Source organism: Pelophylax lessonae, assembly GCF_965119305.1.
Source record: "Pelophylax lessonae genome assembly, chromosome: 3".
Taxonomy (NCBI): domain Eukaryota; kingdom Metazoa; phylum Chordata; class Amphibia; order Anura; family Ranidae; genus Pelophylax; species Pelophylax lessonae.
The window spans coordinates 88223723-88241395 of record NC_138770.1 but is presented as its reverse complement, the minus strand read 5'-3'; the positions used below and the strand labels follow the sequence as shown (position 1 = coordinate 88241395).

General features: G+C 39.8%; 1 protein-coding gene across 1 annotated transcript in view; it reads left to right on the top strand.

Moving 5' to 3' along the window:
* Window positions 1–17673, top strand: part of LOC309550377 (uncharacterized protein) — a 151649-nt gene that overhangs the window by 89219 nt on the left and 44757 nt on the right. Inside the window, exons 12-13 of the mRNA XM_082250772.1 lie at window positions 2554–2622; window positions 9888–10084. Of these exons, the coding sequence (XP_082106898.1) occupies window positions 2554–2622; window positions 9888–10084 (266 nt within the window). The remainder of the gene's footprint in view (window positions 1–2553; window positions 2623–9887; window positions 10085–17673) is intronic.

The window sequence follows — 17673 nt, the reverse complement described above, 5'->3', positions numbered from 1 at the left end:
AAGATCTATTTGTGGGGAAAAAAAAGGACATCAATTTTGTTTTGGTACAGCGTCGCGCGGCTGCGCAATTGTCAGTTAAAGTAATGCAGTGCCGCATTGCAAAATATAACCTGGACATGAAGGGGGTAAATCCTTCCAGAGCTGAAGTGGTCAACATCGCAACCCACAGCAAACAATTGTTCTTTGAGTGGTGATGAGCCTGGATAGATCCCTGCAGGTCAAAGCAGTTTAACCACTTTCGGACCGCCCCCGCAGTTTTGACATTAAATACCGGGGCTATGTTAGAAAATAGCCGCCATAACCTCAGTATTTTCTTACAGGGTGGGCAGTCCTCTTTCACAAAAAAGTGGTCCCAGGAGCGGATTTGCTGCTGGATCACTTTTATGGGGGGCGGGAGAGGTGTCCCACTGCCATTTCCCGGTCATTTTCCCCGCTTACCAGAGCCGTCGGTAGTGGGGAAAACAATCCGGTCAATCCATGTCCCAGGTAGGAAGTCGAGTGAGGGCAAGATGGCCCCCACTTGACTCTATGGCCTTGGAGGACCGGAGCAACATCATACATCGCTCCCCACCAACGGCCTAAATGGGCCCATTTTTTTTCATGATGAAAAAAATTACATTCTTTTGGGTTTTTTTGCTTTTAAGTGTAGATATGAGATCGGAGGTCTTTTTAACCCCAGATCGAACTTTAAAGAGGACCTGTCCTGCTTATTTCTATTACAAGGGATGTTTACATTCCTTGTAATAGGAATACAAGTTAAAGGTAGAGTGTAAAAATAAAAGGTAAAATAAATAAGTTAAAAAAACAATTTAAAGTGCCCCGTCCCTCCGAGCTTGCGCGCAGAAGCGAACGCATACTCAAGTTGCGCCCACATATGTAAAGGGTGTTCAAACCACACATGTGAGGTATTGCCACGATCGTTAGAGCGAGAGCAATAATTCTGGCCATAGACCTCCTCTGTAATTCTAAAATGGTAACCTGAAGAAATTTTTAAATTGTCACCTATGGAGATCTTAAGTACCAATGTTTGTCGCCATTCCACGAGCGTGCACAATTTTGAAGAATGACATGTTGGGTATCTATTTTCTCAACGTAACATTATTTTTCACATTATAGAAAAAAATTTGGGTAACTTTATTGTTTTTTCCTATTTTTTTTAATTAAAAAAAGTGTATTTTTTCCCAAAAAATTGCATTTGTAAGACCGCTGTGCAAATACGGAGTGACATAAAGTATTGCAACGATCTCCATTTTATTCTCTAGGGTCTCTGCTTAAAAAAAAAAAATAATGTTTGTGGGTTCTAAGTAATTTTCTAGCAAAAAATATGAATTTTAACTTGTAAACAACAAGTATCAGAAATAGGCCTGGTCCTTAAGTATTTAATGGAACTGGTGTGAAGAAACCACAATACTAACCACTAAGTCACTATTTTTACCATCGCACAATCACTGACCTTTGTACTAAGCACATTTATTAACCTTCCTAGCGGTATTCCCGAGTGTGACTCGGGGTAAGATTTTAGTGCCAAAAGCGGTAACCCCGAGTCACACTCGGGGTAGCGCTAGGAAGATCGCTGGATGCTGGAGAAGGTTTTACTTACCTTTTCTCCGGGATCCAGCGATGTCTGCGAGCGGTGTGCGGCGGCGGAGCTCTCTCCCGATCGTCTGCGAGCCCCGGCTTCCGTCTCCGGCGACGTGACGTCGGCCGGGGGGTGGAACCGGCGGCAAATTCGAATGTAAAATGCACCAAACACACTGATATCGTTCAAAATAAAATAAAATCACATTACATTGCCCCCCAGTGCCCTTTCCTGCAGTTTTACTGTACTTTTTATGTAAATATATGTATATATATATATATACATATATATACAGTATATATATATATATACATATATATACAGTATATATATATATATATACGTATATATATACACATATACATATATATATATATATATATATATATATATATATATATATATATATATACACACACACATATTATATATATATATATACATATATATGTATATATATATATATATATATATATATATATACACACGTATATATATATATATACACACGTAATTCTTGTGAATGAGCAGCCCAAACCAACTGTATACATTATATATATATATATATATATATATATATATATATATATATATATATACGTATATATATATATATATAATATATGTATACATAATATATGTATACATACATATATATATATATATATATATATAATATGTATAATAAATGTATACAGTTGGTTTGGGCTGCTCATTCACAAGAATTACATGCTTTCAGCACCTAAAATAATGGTACCGCTTTCAGCACCTAAAATCCAAAAGAATCATACCGCCAGGGAGGTTAAAGTTGAATGTTTTGCAAACTGCTAAATTCCCCAGCCAGAGTTGCACTACAGTATTTTTATTTTTTTTCTGTAGCTGGGTGGAGACTGAGAGAAGTTGAAATTCTGCCAGGTCTGCTGAAGGAGGATGTGAGGAAAGGCGATCACTACAGAAACATAAATACTGACTGTATACGGGAAACGTCTTCTCTGCAGAGACCGGGAAGAGAGGACAGCAGGGTAAACCTACGGCACAGAACTGTGAGTAAAGGGAAGTGTTTACATTTTTAGAGTTGCTTAGTTTTAAGTACGGGGAGTCTGTATATAAAACAAATGGTGGAGCTTGGAGCTTGGACTAAAGTTGAATATTGCCCTTGCTATAGGTGTGGTGGTTACATACAGTATCTCACAAAAGTGAGTACACCCCTCACATTATTGTAAATATTTTATTATATCTTTTCATGTGACAACACTGAAGAAATGACACTTTGCTACAATGTAAAGTAGTGAGTGTACAGCTTGTATAACAGTGTAAATTTGCTGTCCCCTCACACAGCCATTAATGTCCAAACCGCTGGCAACAAAAGTGAGTACACCCCTAAGTGAGAATGTCCTAATTGGGCCCAAAGTGTCAATATTTTTTGTGGCCACCATTATTTTCCAGCACTGCCTTAACCCTCTTGGGCATGGAGTTCACCTGAGCTTTACAGGTTGCCACTGTAGTCCTCTTCCACTCCTCCGTGACGACATCACGGAGCTGGTGGATGTTAGAGACCTTGCGCTCCTCCACCTTCCGTTTGAGGATGCCCCACAGATGCTTAATAGGGTTTAGGTCTGGAGATATGCTTAGCCAGTTCATCATCTTTACCCTCAACTTCTTTAGCAAGGCAGTGGTGGTCTTGGAGGTGTGTTTGGGGTGAGAATCATGTTGAAATACTGCCCTGCGGCCCAGGTTTAGGGGATCATGCTCTGCTTCAGTATGTCACAGTACATGCTGGCATTCATGGTTCCCTCAATGAACTGTAGCTCCCCAGTGCCGGCAGCACTCATGCAGCCCCAGATCATGACACTCCCACCACCTTGTTTGACTGTTGCCAAGAGAAGCTTGTCTTTCTACTCCTCACCTGGTTGCGGCCACCCACACTTGACACCATCTGAACCAAATAAGTTTATCTTGGTCTCATTAGACCAAAGGACATGGTTCCAGTAATCCATGTCCTTAGTCTGCTTGTCTTTAGCAAACTGTTTGCGGGCTTTCTTATGTACCACCTTTTGAAAAGTCTTCTATCTGGGACGACAGCCATGCAGACCAATTTGATGCAGTGTGCGGCGTATGGTCTGAGCACTGACAGGCTGAACCCCCACCCCTCCAGCCTCTGCAAATACGTCTATTTCCCAAAGACAACCTCTTAACCGCCTTAGCGGTAAACCCGAGCGTGACTCGGGGTAGGAATTTTCTGCTATTAGCGGTATCCCCGAGTCACGCTCGGGGTCAATGGGCAGAGCGTGCAGACAGCGCAGCGGAGCTTCTCTTACCTTATCCTGGCGATCCAGCGATGAGCTCTCATTGCTGTGACCGCCAGCGAGATCTCCGCCGCTCGTCTGTCGGTAGGAGGACTTCCTAGTTCCGTTCCCTGCAGCAGCAATGCTGCATGGGAGCGGAACTAGGGAGGGAAAATCAAAAAAAAAAAAAAAAAAAACGTTGCACATAACACATTTTATATTATATATATGCATATATATATATGCATATATATATATATATATATATATATATATATATATATATATATATATATATATATATGCATACATATATACATATATATATATATATATATATATATATATATATATATATGCATATATATATATATATATATATATATATATATATATATGCATATATATATATATATATATATATATATATATATATATATATATATATGCATATATATATATATATGCATATATATATATATGCAAATATATATATATATATATATATATATATATATATATATATATATATATGCATATATATATATATATAAAATTATATTATTGATTCGATTATAATTCATGCGTTATGCAAATATATATATATATATATATATATATATACATATATATGTATATATATATATATATATAGGTATATATATATATATATACCTATATATATACACACACACATATATATATATATCTATATACACACATATATATATAATATATAGCGCATGAATTATAATCTAATCAATAATATAATTTTATTATATATTATATATTAAATAATAAAATAATATTATTGATTCAATTATAATTCACTTGTTTGTGTTTCAAATTTATCACATCTGGGATGTCTACTAGAGTCTTGTTTTGGTCAGGTTTAAGTCAGTAATTACTAAGAATTGTAGGCCTATAATACATAACGCCAAATTTCCATGAAAAGAATTGTACCGCTTTTGGAACAGAATTCCTGACAGAATCATACCGCCAGGGAGGTTAATATTACGCTGAGTATGTGCACTCAACTTCTTTGGTCGACCATGGAGAGGCCTGTTCTGAGTGGAACCTGTCCTGTTAAACCGCTGTGTGGTCTTGGCAATCTTCTTAGAGCCTAGGCCATCTTTATGAAGAGCAATAATTCTTTTTTTAGATCCTCAGAGAGCTCTTTGTCATGAGGTGCCATGTTGAACTTTCAGTGACCAGTATGAGAGAATGAGAGCGATAACACCAAATTTAACATACCTGCTCCCCAGTCACACCTGAGTCACATGACACCGGGGAAGGAAAATGGCTAATTAGGCCCAATTTGGACATTTTCACTTAAGGGTGTACTCACATTTGTTGTTATATAAGCTGTACACTCACTATTTTACATTGCAGCAAATTGTCATTTCTTCAGTGTTGTCACATGAAAAGATGTAATAAAATATTTACAAAAATTTGAGGGATGGACACAAGCCCATCCGGCTCAACCAATAAAAAACAAAAAACAGTAAAGAAAACACAACCACACAATCCTATACCAGCAGTTGATCCAGAGGAAGGCAAAAAACCCCACCAAAGCATGACTCAATTTGCTACAGCAGGAGAAAAATTCCTTCCTGATCTGGCAATGCTTTATAACTGTGTGGGGAATGGACTCACTAGATGAGCATGGAGATCCATGTTCCTGAATAGCAAGAACACAGAATCCCTCTGTTCATCTGTGACAGAACAGCGGTCTGCCTTGTTTACATTGGCAGCCCGCCGAGCTGTCTCTAGGTGGAGCAACCGCGGGTGGCCGTCAGACATCGTGTCCGCCGGACCCGCTGATTGGCTACCCCTTTGGCCAATCAGCACAAGCATGCCTCTGGCCCCACTGTCTATTACACGAAACAATGTACAGGTACGTCATTTCGCGTAATAGAGCTGACATTGAGAGGTGGGGGATACCGCGCTTCTGGGAAGTGAATTAACGAACCTCTGAATAAATACGTAAGTGCAGATTAAATGTGAATTAGTGAATATTATAAATAATAAATATTTTTTGTAAATATTTAGATACCTAATAAATAGGAGAAAATGAATAGTAGTGTTCGTTTGCATATAAGTCAATCAGGTGTAAAGTGCATTAGTGTAATAAATATGATAAAAAAATGAACTCACACTCTTAGCTCATTGAAATAGTGTAAATACATACAATTAATAGGGTGACAAGGTAAAGTGCTCAGTGCATTGGAACAAAAAAGTCACACAGTCCTTTATAAAGTGCCGGAGGTGACCCAAACAAGTTCAAAGATGGAATGCAGATATTTCAATACTATATCCAGGTGATAAAAGACTTCATCGAGGTATATACCCTCCACCTAACACCGTGTTAAATTTGTGGGGTGCTTTTTCTCACTCGTGTACCCCTCTGGGTGTGCTAATCGCTAACTTCCATATATCAGATCATGTGCCTGGTGATAAATACTCAGGGCTCCTCGCCTATCTTTCCTTATTTTTCAATCAAGGATGGTGCTCAGTCTGCCTTAAATGGATCAGGATCCCATAATCTCCAGGTGGCCAGCGAATCTTTAAGAGAGCAAATTTTCCAATTCTGAGGGCTGCTCTCCAAGTCTGAGATTTTTAAGCTCTCTCAGGGGTGATGGCGAGAGATTGAGAAAAACATGTCTTGCTGCCTTGCTCTATCTCAAAATGGTGGCTGATTCACTTCCTGTAGAGATCCTACCCTATGTGTAGGATTTGTATTCCTATCCAGCCACTTCTGAGATTTACACAACTCTAACCAGCAATGTGTGTTGGGGGGGATGCAATACAACTCAATGTGTAAAAGCTGGTTGCTTTTGTGTGGCCATCTGGAAATGTTGGGGGTTGTCTTTGAGACCCTCTGTCGTTTTTGCAGTTTCTGTTCAGGCTAATGTGGTGCAATCTCCGGCAGAGGCTGTGCGATAATTGTTACAGTGCACTGTTTGTTTGTTTTTTACTTTATTTAGAGTGGTGGTGACATCCAATGCTGTGCAGAAAAATGCAGACATGCTGCGCACTGCATTACACCCCATATCAAACCACAATTGTGGTGTGAATGGGGCATGTAGAAAACAATTGTTTTTTATGTGCCCTAGTGGTGATCTGTGTTTATCAATGCACAAAAATGCAGGTCATTACACATAGTGTGAACGAGTCCTTACTAGGGATGATCGAACTTTTGAAAAGTTCGGTTCGACCAGAACACCCGAATTTTCCAAAAGTTCGGTTCGGATTTCAGAACCCCATTGAAATCAATGGGACCCGAACTTCGGTAATCAAAAAACACCATTTTTAAGCCCTAAAACCCAATAAATGCCCCTTAAAAGTGCCTAGGGTTCTGGGTCATGCCCCATTAACTATTAATCACACAAAAAAAAGTTCTTAAAAATTGTCATTTTTGATAAAAAAGCCAATTATTGAAAAAATGAAAAAAAAAGAGAGATTTTTTGATTTTTACTTTGGATTTAGTATCTGGGGGGTCTAAAAGGTGTGCATGTGAAGTTTCAGCTCTGTAGCATGTCCAGAACCATGACAAAAAAAAAGATAATTTTTCAGTAGAACAGGGATGTGGGTCGGGACCCTCCTTTAACTTTAACACCTATATGATCTTTTTTTCTGGTTCTGGACATGCTACAGAGCTGAAACTTCACAGGTACACCTTTTAGACCCCCCAGACACAAAATCACACAAAAAAAGTTCTTAAAAATTGTCATATTTGATAAAAAAGCCAATTATTGAAAAATTAACAAAAAAAAAAAAAAGAGATTTTTTGATTTTTACTTTGGATTTAGTATCTGGGGGGTACATGTGAAGTTTCAGCTCTGTAGCATGTCCAGGACCATGAAAAAAAAGATTGTTTGTATTAGAAAACTTTCAGCACAGGAGGTTGGCTCCGCTGCTGTAACACCTTGCCGGTTTAATAGAAGGCATTTTTTTGGGTTCTTTGCAGTCAAGAAAAACATCTGAACTTGTGTATAGTGGTACTGTGCACAAGTTCTGATGTTTTGCCTGCCTCCAAAACCCCCCAAAAAATGCCAGGAAAAACACACCTGGGCATTTTTTTTCTGAACTTGTGTATAGTGGTGTATATACACACATACATATATTTATATACACACCTAGACATATATAGGTGTGATAGCAGCAGAAATATATGCTTGCGCTAATGAAATCATTTACAGTAATATATTTCTGCTACTATCACACCTATATATGTCTAGGTGTGTATATAAATATATGTATGTGTGTATATATACCACTATACACAAGTTGTATTGATTGGTTGTATATGTGGATAATAGTATGGATAAAAACATGCAGAACAGTAAAAAGAAATCCTACGTTGACTGACCCATTGGCCGAAAGAATATACCACGTTATACTGATTAGGATTCACAACCTGATTTTCTCTAAATAGGTAAGACAATGAGTTAAAGTGTAGGCATAGCCAAAAAAACATACTTTTCTTTGCTTTTAGTTAGAGTAGGGAAGGGTTATAGTCAGTTTATTTTTTGTTTGTGTCCTCTTAGGGAGATTTCCCTTCACTTTCTGCTCAGGAGATGCAACAGAGATCTCTACAGTGTGAGGGGGATTCCTATGTTAGACAGATGTGACCGGAATAGGTCCCTCCATTGAAAGAATAACCTTCATCTCTTCTTCTAGTTACATAGTTATATAGCAGTTACACAGTAGTTAAGGTTGAATAAAGGCAGCAGTCCATCCAGTTCAACCTGTGCAGGTGTGTGTGTCAGCGATGATATTGTGTTCTTTGAGATGCACGTCCAAGAGTCTTTTAAAAGTATCGATACTCCCCGCTGATACCACCAATTGGGAAGAGATTCTTACCGCCCTGACAGTGAAAAATCCCCTATGTAGCTTAAAGCGGAGTTCCGGCCTCAAAAACAACTTTGGTCCATCCGCTTGCTGAAAATCACCTAAAAAAGAATTGGATAATCCCGATTTTTTTTTCATTTACTTACCTTGTTTTTGAAGAAAATATACTTACCTTCCTTCCACTTCCTCCCTCTGCGGCTGCGGCGTGTGCCGTCTCTTCCTGCTTGCATTGACTCCTGGGAGCTGAATGTCATCGCTCCCAGGAGTCAATGCACATGCCCAGAAGCTGTGCAGAGATGACACGCCTGCACCGGAACTGACGAGCGGGGCCGGTGCAGGACATTCTGGGACCGAAGAGGACACCGAAGAGGATGCCCTGGCTTCAGCTGCCCACACCTGAGATGACAGAGCTTGACAAGAAATTTTCAAGGTAAGTATTTCTTCTAAAAGGTAAGTGAAACCTGGGACAGTTCAGAGGCTATCATTGCTGCAATGCACTAGCCCTGACTGTCCCGGGGGGTATTTTTATCAAAAAAAAATTTTTGAGGCCGGAACCCTGCTTTGAGGTTAAACCGCTTCTCCTCTTATCTCATTGTGTGGCCACGTATCCTCTTACACTCCCTGAGACTAAATCGTTTTTTCCTATGCTAGGATCACCGTTGAGGTATTTGTAAATCTCCATCATGTCCCCTTTCAGGCATCTCTTCTCCAGAGAGAATAAATTAAGCGCTAAGTAATTTCTCCTTGTAATTAAGGTCCTCCAATCCCCTAATTAGTTTAGTTGCCCTTCTTTGGACTCTCTCCAGTTCCAGCACATCCTTTCTGAGGATTGGTGACAATAACTGGTCAGAATACTCCAGATGTGGCCGGACCAGTGTTTTATAAAGTGGTAGGATTATAGTTTTATCTCTGGAATACATCCCTTTCTTTATGCATGCTAATATTCTGCCGGCTTTGGCAGCTGCAGCCTGACATTGCATGCTATTGCTTAGTCTCTAAAATGTTAAATTTACATTTTCTTCTGTTTTGGTGACAGTGGTCACCAAGACATACAAAGAGGGCATATCTATGCGGGAATACAGACCACTATAAAATAAAAAAAAAAATAACAGACATCCCAATTATTTTCTTCTCCATTTAATCTGGTGTTTTTGTTTTCCTTTCCTTAGATATCACATGCAACATATTCTCCATGGAGCTCGTCACAATCCTTTTATCTGTTGTGGTCATCCTCTTCTTGGCCAATGTTTACAACAACCAGAGGAGACATAAACACAAGAATTTACCTCCTGGGCCCAAACCTTTACCCATCATTGGAAATCTGCACATGCTTGCCATCAAAGGTCCTTACAAATTATTTATGGAGGTAATACAACCATATTCTCTTGCTGTCAAGGTATATTTTGATATGTTTTTTTTTTTTTAGACCTCATGTATCAGTATCAACATTGGGCATTTGGCCCACATTTCTTCTACCTTTTGAACATGCCTCACAGTGCTGAATATAAAGTTCATAAGACTCCTTCTTAAGTAAATACTCTGGACTCCCTTTTGAGTTTGTTGGATCTTTTATCTGTAAGCCTACTTGCCATAATGCCACATGGCCAATCTGTCTTTGTCAGGAACTCACAAGGGTTCCTACAGTCTTATGTACCTGCAAGCTCTGTATAGAAATAACAGCAAATTTAGTTTCATGTTTTCTACCACATTCCTTCAATTCCTTAGTTTCTTCTGTTTGAGCCGCTCTGGCTTTACCAGCATCATTTTTATCACCTATTTTATATTTTGAGCTCAAATTGGGTCACTATAATTGGGCTTTAGGCAATTATTGATGCTGATTTGTGGCCTACCACTCTAGAAAGCATTCCAGACCTTTAGCCATAAGAGGAAGGACCTACCTCAATCTTGATCATCTTGTTAGTGCTGGAGCTCACTCAGTGCTTCACTGATGGACAAGCCTATTCTATTGAACACTGTATAACAAACCAAATTCACAGAAAGTAGGTCTGCCACTGGATTCCAGATAGCAGGGCCAGGTAGCGAGTATTAAGCTAAATAAACCATTAGTGAAGAGATTACTTCACAATGTACAGTGCCATGCCTAGAAAAAGATGGACTTCACCAACACGTGTCAAGTACAATTTTTTTGTTTTGTTTTGTTTTTCTTGCTACTCCCTCTGAGAGGATAGAATACTGTCAAAATGTATCAGTTTTCCATCCGTTTTCCATCCGTTTTTCGTCAGTTGTTATCCGTTTTTCATCTGTTTTTTGTCAGTTGTTATCTGTTTTTTATCCGTTGTCATCCGCTTTTCATCCGCTTTTCATCAATTGTCATCCGTTTTTCATCCCTTGTCATCCGTTTTTCATCCGTTGTCACCCGTTGTCATCCGTTTGTCATCTGTTTTTCGTCCGATCCGTTTTTTTGGACGGATGAAAAATAGGGTATTCATCTTTTCAAAAAAACGGACATTGACGGAAGTGGATGAAAACGGATGTTAACTGATGATCATCCGTTGTCATCCGTTTTTACATAGAGATACATTGATGCCCGCTTTTCATCCGTCAACAGCATGCGTGAAAGGGGCCTTAAAGTGTTTTTCAAGGCTGAAGGCTTTTACCTTCATGCATAGAAACATTTAAAAACATTCAGTGTGCAGCTCCCCCCTCAGTCCCCCTAATAATTACCTAAGCCCGATCCTGATCCAGCAAAGTGCATGAGATCCAAGGCCAGCGGGGGACCCGAGAAGAGGAGGATCAGGCTGCATTTGTTAATTTTTTATTTTTTTTTTAAATAAAAATGTTTCCTTTACAATCACTTTAACCACTTGCCGACCGCCGCACGACTATCTACGTCGGCGGTCAGCCCCTCACAGGCAAAGTGACGTAGGTCTACGTCACTAGCTTGTGAGGGTCTAGGGAGCGAGCGTGCGCCCCCGGAGGCGCGCTCCCGCTCCCGAGTGGTCACGGACCCCCCCGCGCGTGTGACCGGCGGACCCGATGTCCGCCGGCCACTCTGCGAACGGCGGGGGAGAGGGAGAAAGTCAGGCAGCTTGTGTAAACAAGCTGCCTGTCATTCTCCTCGCTGTATGAGAGCTGATCATCTGGATCTACTATGTAGATCCGTTGATCACTCTGCATACAGCTGAAGCCCCAGCCAATCACAGTTAGAATCACGCCCCTAGGGACACACACAGCCCCTCCCTCTCAAATAAAGTTAACCCCTTCACTACCAGTGTATTTTTACAGTAACAGTGCATATGTATAGCACTGATTACTGTAGAAATGTCACTGGTAACCCCAAAAGTGTCAAAAATGTCAGTCAAGGGTCCGATCTGTCCGCCGCAATGTCGCAGTACCGCAAAAAAAAACGCAGATCGCCGCCATTACGCGTTAAAAAAAAAAACAACAAAAATGACAAAAATCTTTCCCTTAGTTAGTAAACGCAATAACTTTTGCGCAAACCAATCAAAATACGCTTTTTGCGTTTTTTTTTTACCAAACATAGGTAGCATAAAACAAATTGGCCGAAAATTTTAAAAAATTTTGATTTTTACATTTTTTTTTGGGGGAATTTCATATAAAAAAAAGGGAAAAATATTGCTATTTTTGCAAAATGGACGCTCTTTTTTTGTTTATAGCGCGTGATCAAAAAATCGCACAGGTGATCAAATACCGCCAAAAGAAAGCTCTGTTTGTGGGAAAAAAAGGACGCCAAATTCGTTTAGGTACAGCGTCGCACGACCGCGCAATTCTCCGTTAAAGTCACGCAGTGCCGAATCGCAAAATACCCCCTGGTCGGAATGGGGGTAAAATCTTCCGGGGCTTAAGTGGTTAAACACACAAATGCTTATTTTCAGAAATTGTGCAATAATTTACATGGTGGTTGAAAGGTTTAGTGTAGTATAACACAAGCTCTAGAATTCATTTTGTGTCTAACACATGTCCACAAACACCACTAAATTGCTGTTCCAATTTTGTGGAGAAAAAAATATTCACCTCCAATTTGAACTACATTCATTACAAGGAATTTAGCAAATGTTTTTAGCAAAAGTGGAATGTTCTTTTAAGTTCAATAGATGCATATGCATACAGATGTAGCCCTTTGTCCACAGCTCTGCTCTGTTTGGCAGTAGGGACTTGACTACTGCCACTGCTGCTGCCCTTCACTTCTTTTCTTCTTCCTCTCAAGCTATTAAAGAGGAAGTAAACTCCCCCAAAAATGAAAAAAATGCGCGCGGGAGCTGCCGTTCACGGCACTGGGCTCTGAAGGAATGGCAGGGGTGGCCGTTCCTTCAGAGCGCATGCGCCGATGACTTCATCAGTTGCATGCACTGTAAATATCTCCTAAACGGTGCATGTTTAGGAGATATTTATAGCACTTATAAGTAAGCTTTAATATAGGCTTACCTATAGGTTAAAGTCTTAAAAGTGGGTTTACAGTCACTTTAAGGACAGGAGCATCTGTAGGCAGAGAGAGACAGGGTTCAACTATGACTTGTTGAAGATGTAGGTAATAGACATCCTGAACTTCTGTTTTTAAATTGCAGGAGGGGGCTACATATCTCAACATGACCAGGGCTCTGTAGAGAGAAAATGGATTGAAGCATATGTGGTGAGGACATTGTAGGAGACAGACCATATTGCAAACTGTTATCAGAAGTTTTTGCCATTGCATCAGAGGTGCGGAGTAACGAACATCTCCTGGTACATGAGAATGCCACTGTTGCTGGGTGTTGTTGCCACCAGATTGCTGGAGAGAATGTCGCTGAGCAGTGCTGCCGCCTGATTGTTGGGGAGAACTCTGTTGCCGCTGACTTTGCAGAGCCACCAAAGGACAACAAAGGGGGACCAGCTGTTACCCCAGAAGTTTGAGAGGCCACTTGCTAAAACCTACTGCACCCCATTGAAGTGGAACAGTAGGATTTGCTTGGGACCCAGTGCAGGCACCTATACCTGGGTTAGAAAGAACTTATTCTGGGTGCTTGAGTGCCGAAACTGGACTTCAATTTGTTGACCATCAGGGAAAGGCATAAATCACACTAGATGTTTTGGATAGAGGCAAGTACACACTATAGAAGAATATGCTTTGTTAAATGTTTTATTTCAGAGGTTTACAACCACTTTAATTCAGACTGACATACTGTTGTTGTACCATTTGTCCCTTAGACAAGACCCTCTCCAGTCTAGCATTTAGGGATCACTCTTTGGCTTACTAACAACTGTATTATTTGAGGGGTTGTTTTTATATCTCTAATTGATTTATATACAGTGTGTATATATGTATATATATATATATGTATATGTGTGTGTTTTTTTTTTTTTTTGATGCTACACTCTGAGTAAATTAAAAAGTGATCCTTTAATGTTTTTGAGTAGTGTATGTATATATATATATATATATATATATATATATATATATATACAAACCCAATTCCAAAAAAGTTGGGACACTGTACAAATTGTGAGTGAAAAAGGAATGGACTAATTTACAAATCTCATAAACTTATATTTTATTCACAATATAATATAGATAACATATCAATTGTTGAAAGTGAGACATTTTGAAATGTCATGCCAAATATTGGCTCATTTTGGATTTCATGAGAGCTACACATTCCAAAAAAGTTGGGACAGGTAGCAATAAGATGTTGAAAGTGAATTTAAACCCGCGCTAAAATATGGTGTAATGCAAAAAAATAAAATATATGTAGAATAATTAAATGGTGCAGCTGCTGTTCACCAAGTAAAAACTCTGAAGAAATGGTAAAACAAGATAGCACAGCGCTTGCAGAATATTTAATATAAATAACCAAACAAGTGGTACATTTAAAAAGGTGCAAAGTATTTCTTGTATAAAGTACAATATGTGACCATAAATGTAAAATAATTAATAGTTAATAAAGTATCCTTTCAATCGGCCACCAAATTGAAAGGATACCATTCAAATTAGGAGAAGACCTGGCATGCTATTAAACTTATCAGCTATAAGTACAGATTAGATGATCCTACTTAAATACAAGCGTTTTTGACCCCTAACAAGGGTCCATCCTTTCTGGTGAGTAGGGTTCCTAAAGGGGTTCAAGTCACCTGGCACGAGTGATCATCTTCTAGCACCTTTGCACTGGAGCACTTCATTGTACTTTAATTATTGCAGTCATTTTGCACTTTAGTGCACTTGAACTTTTATTTGTGGACTTTATTCATGCACTGGACACTTTATTAACTATTAATTATTTTACATTTATGGTCACATATTGTACTTTATACATGAAAAATTTTGCACCTTTTTAAATGTACCACTTGTTTGGTTATTTATATTAATTATTCTGCAAGCGCTGTGTTATCTTGTTTTACCAGGTAGCAATAAGAGGCCAGAAAAGTTAAATGTACATATAAGGAACAGCTGGAGGACCAATTTGCAAATTATTTGGTCAATTGGCAACATGATTGGATATAAAAAAAGCCTCTCAGAGTGGCAGTGTCTCTCAGAAGTCAAGATGGGCAGAGGATCACCAATTCCCCCAATGCTGCGGCAAAAAATAGTGGAGCAATATCAAAGGAGTTTTTCAGAGAAAAATTGCAAAGAGTTTGAAGTTCTCATCATCTACAGTGCATAATATCATCCAAAGATTCAGAGAATCTGGAACAATCTCTGTGCGTAAGGGTCAAGGCCGGAAAACCATACTGGATGCCCGTGATCTTCGGCCCTTAGACAGCACTGCATCATATACAGGAATGCTACTGTAATGGAAATCACAACATGGGCTCAGGAATACTTCCAGAAAACATTGTCGGTGAACACAATCCACCGTGCCATTCGCCGTTGCCGTCTAAAACTCAATAGGCCAAAAAAGAAGCCATATCTAAACATGATCCAGAAGCGCAGGCGTTTTCCCTAGGCCAAGGCTCATTTAAAATGGACTGTAGCAAAGTGGAAAACTGTTCTGTGGTCAGACGAATCAAAATTTGAAGTTCTTTTTGGAAAACTGGGACGCCATGTCATCCAGACTAAAGAGGACAAGGACAACCCAAGTTGTTATCAGCGCTCAGTTCAGAAGCCTGCATCTCTGATGGTATGGGGTTGCATGCGTGCGTGTGGCATGGGCAGCTTACACATCTGGAAAGGCACCATCAGTGCTGAAAGGTATATCCAAGTTCTAGAACAACATATGCTCCCATCCAGATGTCGTCTCTTTCAGGGAAGACCTTGCATTTTCCAACATGACAATGCCAGACCACATACTGCATCAATTACAACATCATGGCTGCGTAGAAGAAGGATCCGGGTACTGAAATGGCCAGCCTGCAGTCCAGATCTTTCACCCATAGAAAACATTTGGCGCATCATAAAGAAGAAGATGCGACAAAAAAGACCTAAGACAGTTGAGCAACTAGAGGCCTGTATTAGACAAGAATGGGACAACATTCCTATTCCTAAACTTGAGCAACTTGTCTCCTCAGTCCCCAGACGTTTGCAGACTGTTATAAAAAGAAGAGGGGATGCCACACACTGGTAAACGTGGCCTTGTCCCAACTTTTTGAGATGTGTTGATGCCATGAAATTTAATATCAACTTATTTTTCCCTTAAAATTATACATTTTCTCAGTTTAAACATTTGATATGTCATCTATGTTGTATTCTGAATAAAATATTGAAATTTTAAGCTTCCACATTATTGCATTCTGTTTTTAGTCACAATTTGTACAGTGTCCCAACTTTTTTGGAATTGGGTTTGTGTGTGTGTATATATATATATATATATAGTATCTCACAAAAGTAAGTACACCCCTCACATTTTTGTAAATATTTTATTGTATCTTTTCATGTGACACTTTGCTACAATGTAAAGTAGTGAGTATACAGCTTGTATAACAGTGTAAATTTGCTGTCCGCTCAAAATAACTCACACAGACATTAATGTCTAAACCGCTGGCAACAAAAGTGAGTACACCCATAAGTGTAAATATCAAAATTGGGCCCAAAGTGTCAATATTTTGTGTGGGCACCTTTTTTTTCCAGCACTGCCTTAACCCTCTTGGTAATGAAGTTCACCAGAGCTTCACAGGTTGTCACTGGAGTCCTCTTCCACTCCTCCATGATGACATCACGGAGCTGGTGGATGATAGAGACCTTGCGCTCCTCCACCTTCCATTTGAGGATGCCCCACAGATGCTCAATAGGGTTTAGGTCTTGAGACATGCTTGACCGGTCCATTACCTTTACCCTCAGATTCTTTAGCAAGGGAGTGGTTGTCTTGGAGGTGTATTTGGGGTCGTTATCATGTTGGAATACTGCCCTGCGGCCCAGTTTCCGAAGGAAGGGGATCATGCTCTGCTTCAGTATGTCACAGTACATGTTGGCATTCATGGTTCCCTCAATGAACTGTAGCTCCCCAGAGCCAGCAGCACTCATGCAGCACCAGACCATAACACTGCCACCACCATGCTTGACTGTAGGCAAGACACACTTGTCTTTGTACTCCTCACCTGTTTGCCACCACACACGCTTGACACCATCTGAGCCAAATCAATTTATCTTTGTCTCATCAGACCATAGGACATGGTTCCAGTAATCCATGTCCTTAGTCTGCTTGTCTTCAGCAAACTGCTTGAGGGCTTTCTTGAGCATTATCTTTAGAAGAGCCTTCCTTCTGGGACGACAGCCATGCAGACCAATTTGATGCAGTGTGTGACGTATGGTCTTAGAACTGACAGGCTACCCCCCCACCCCTTCAGTCTGCAATGCTGGCAGCACTCATATACGTCTATTTCCCAAAGACAACCTCTGGATATGACGCTGAGCACATGCGCTCAACCACTTTGGTTGACCATGGCGAGGCCTGTTCTGAGTGGAACCTGTTAAACCGCTGCATGGTCTTGGCCACCTTGCTGAAGCTCAGTTTCAGGGTCTTGGCAATCTTCTTATAGCCTAGGCCATCTTTATGTAGAGCAACA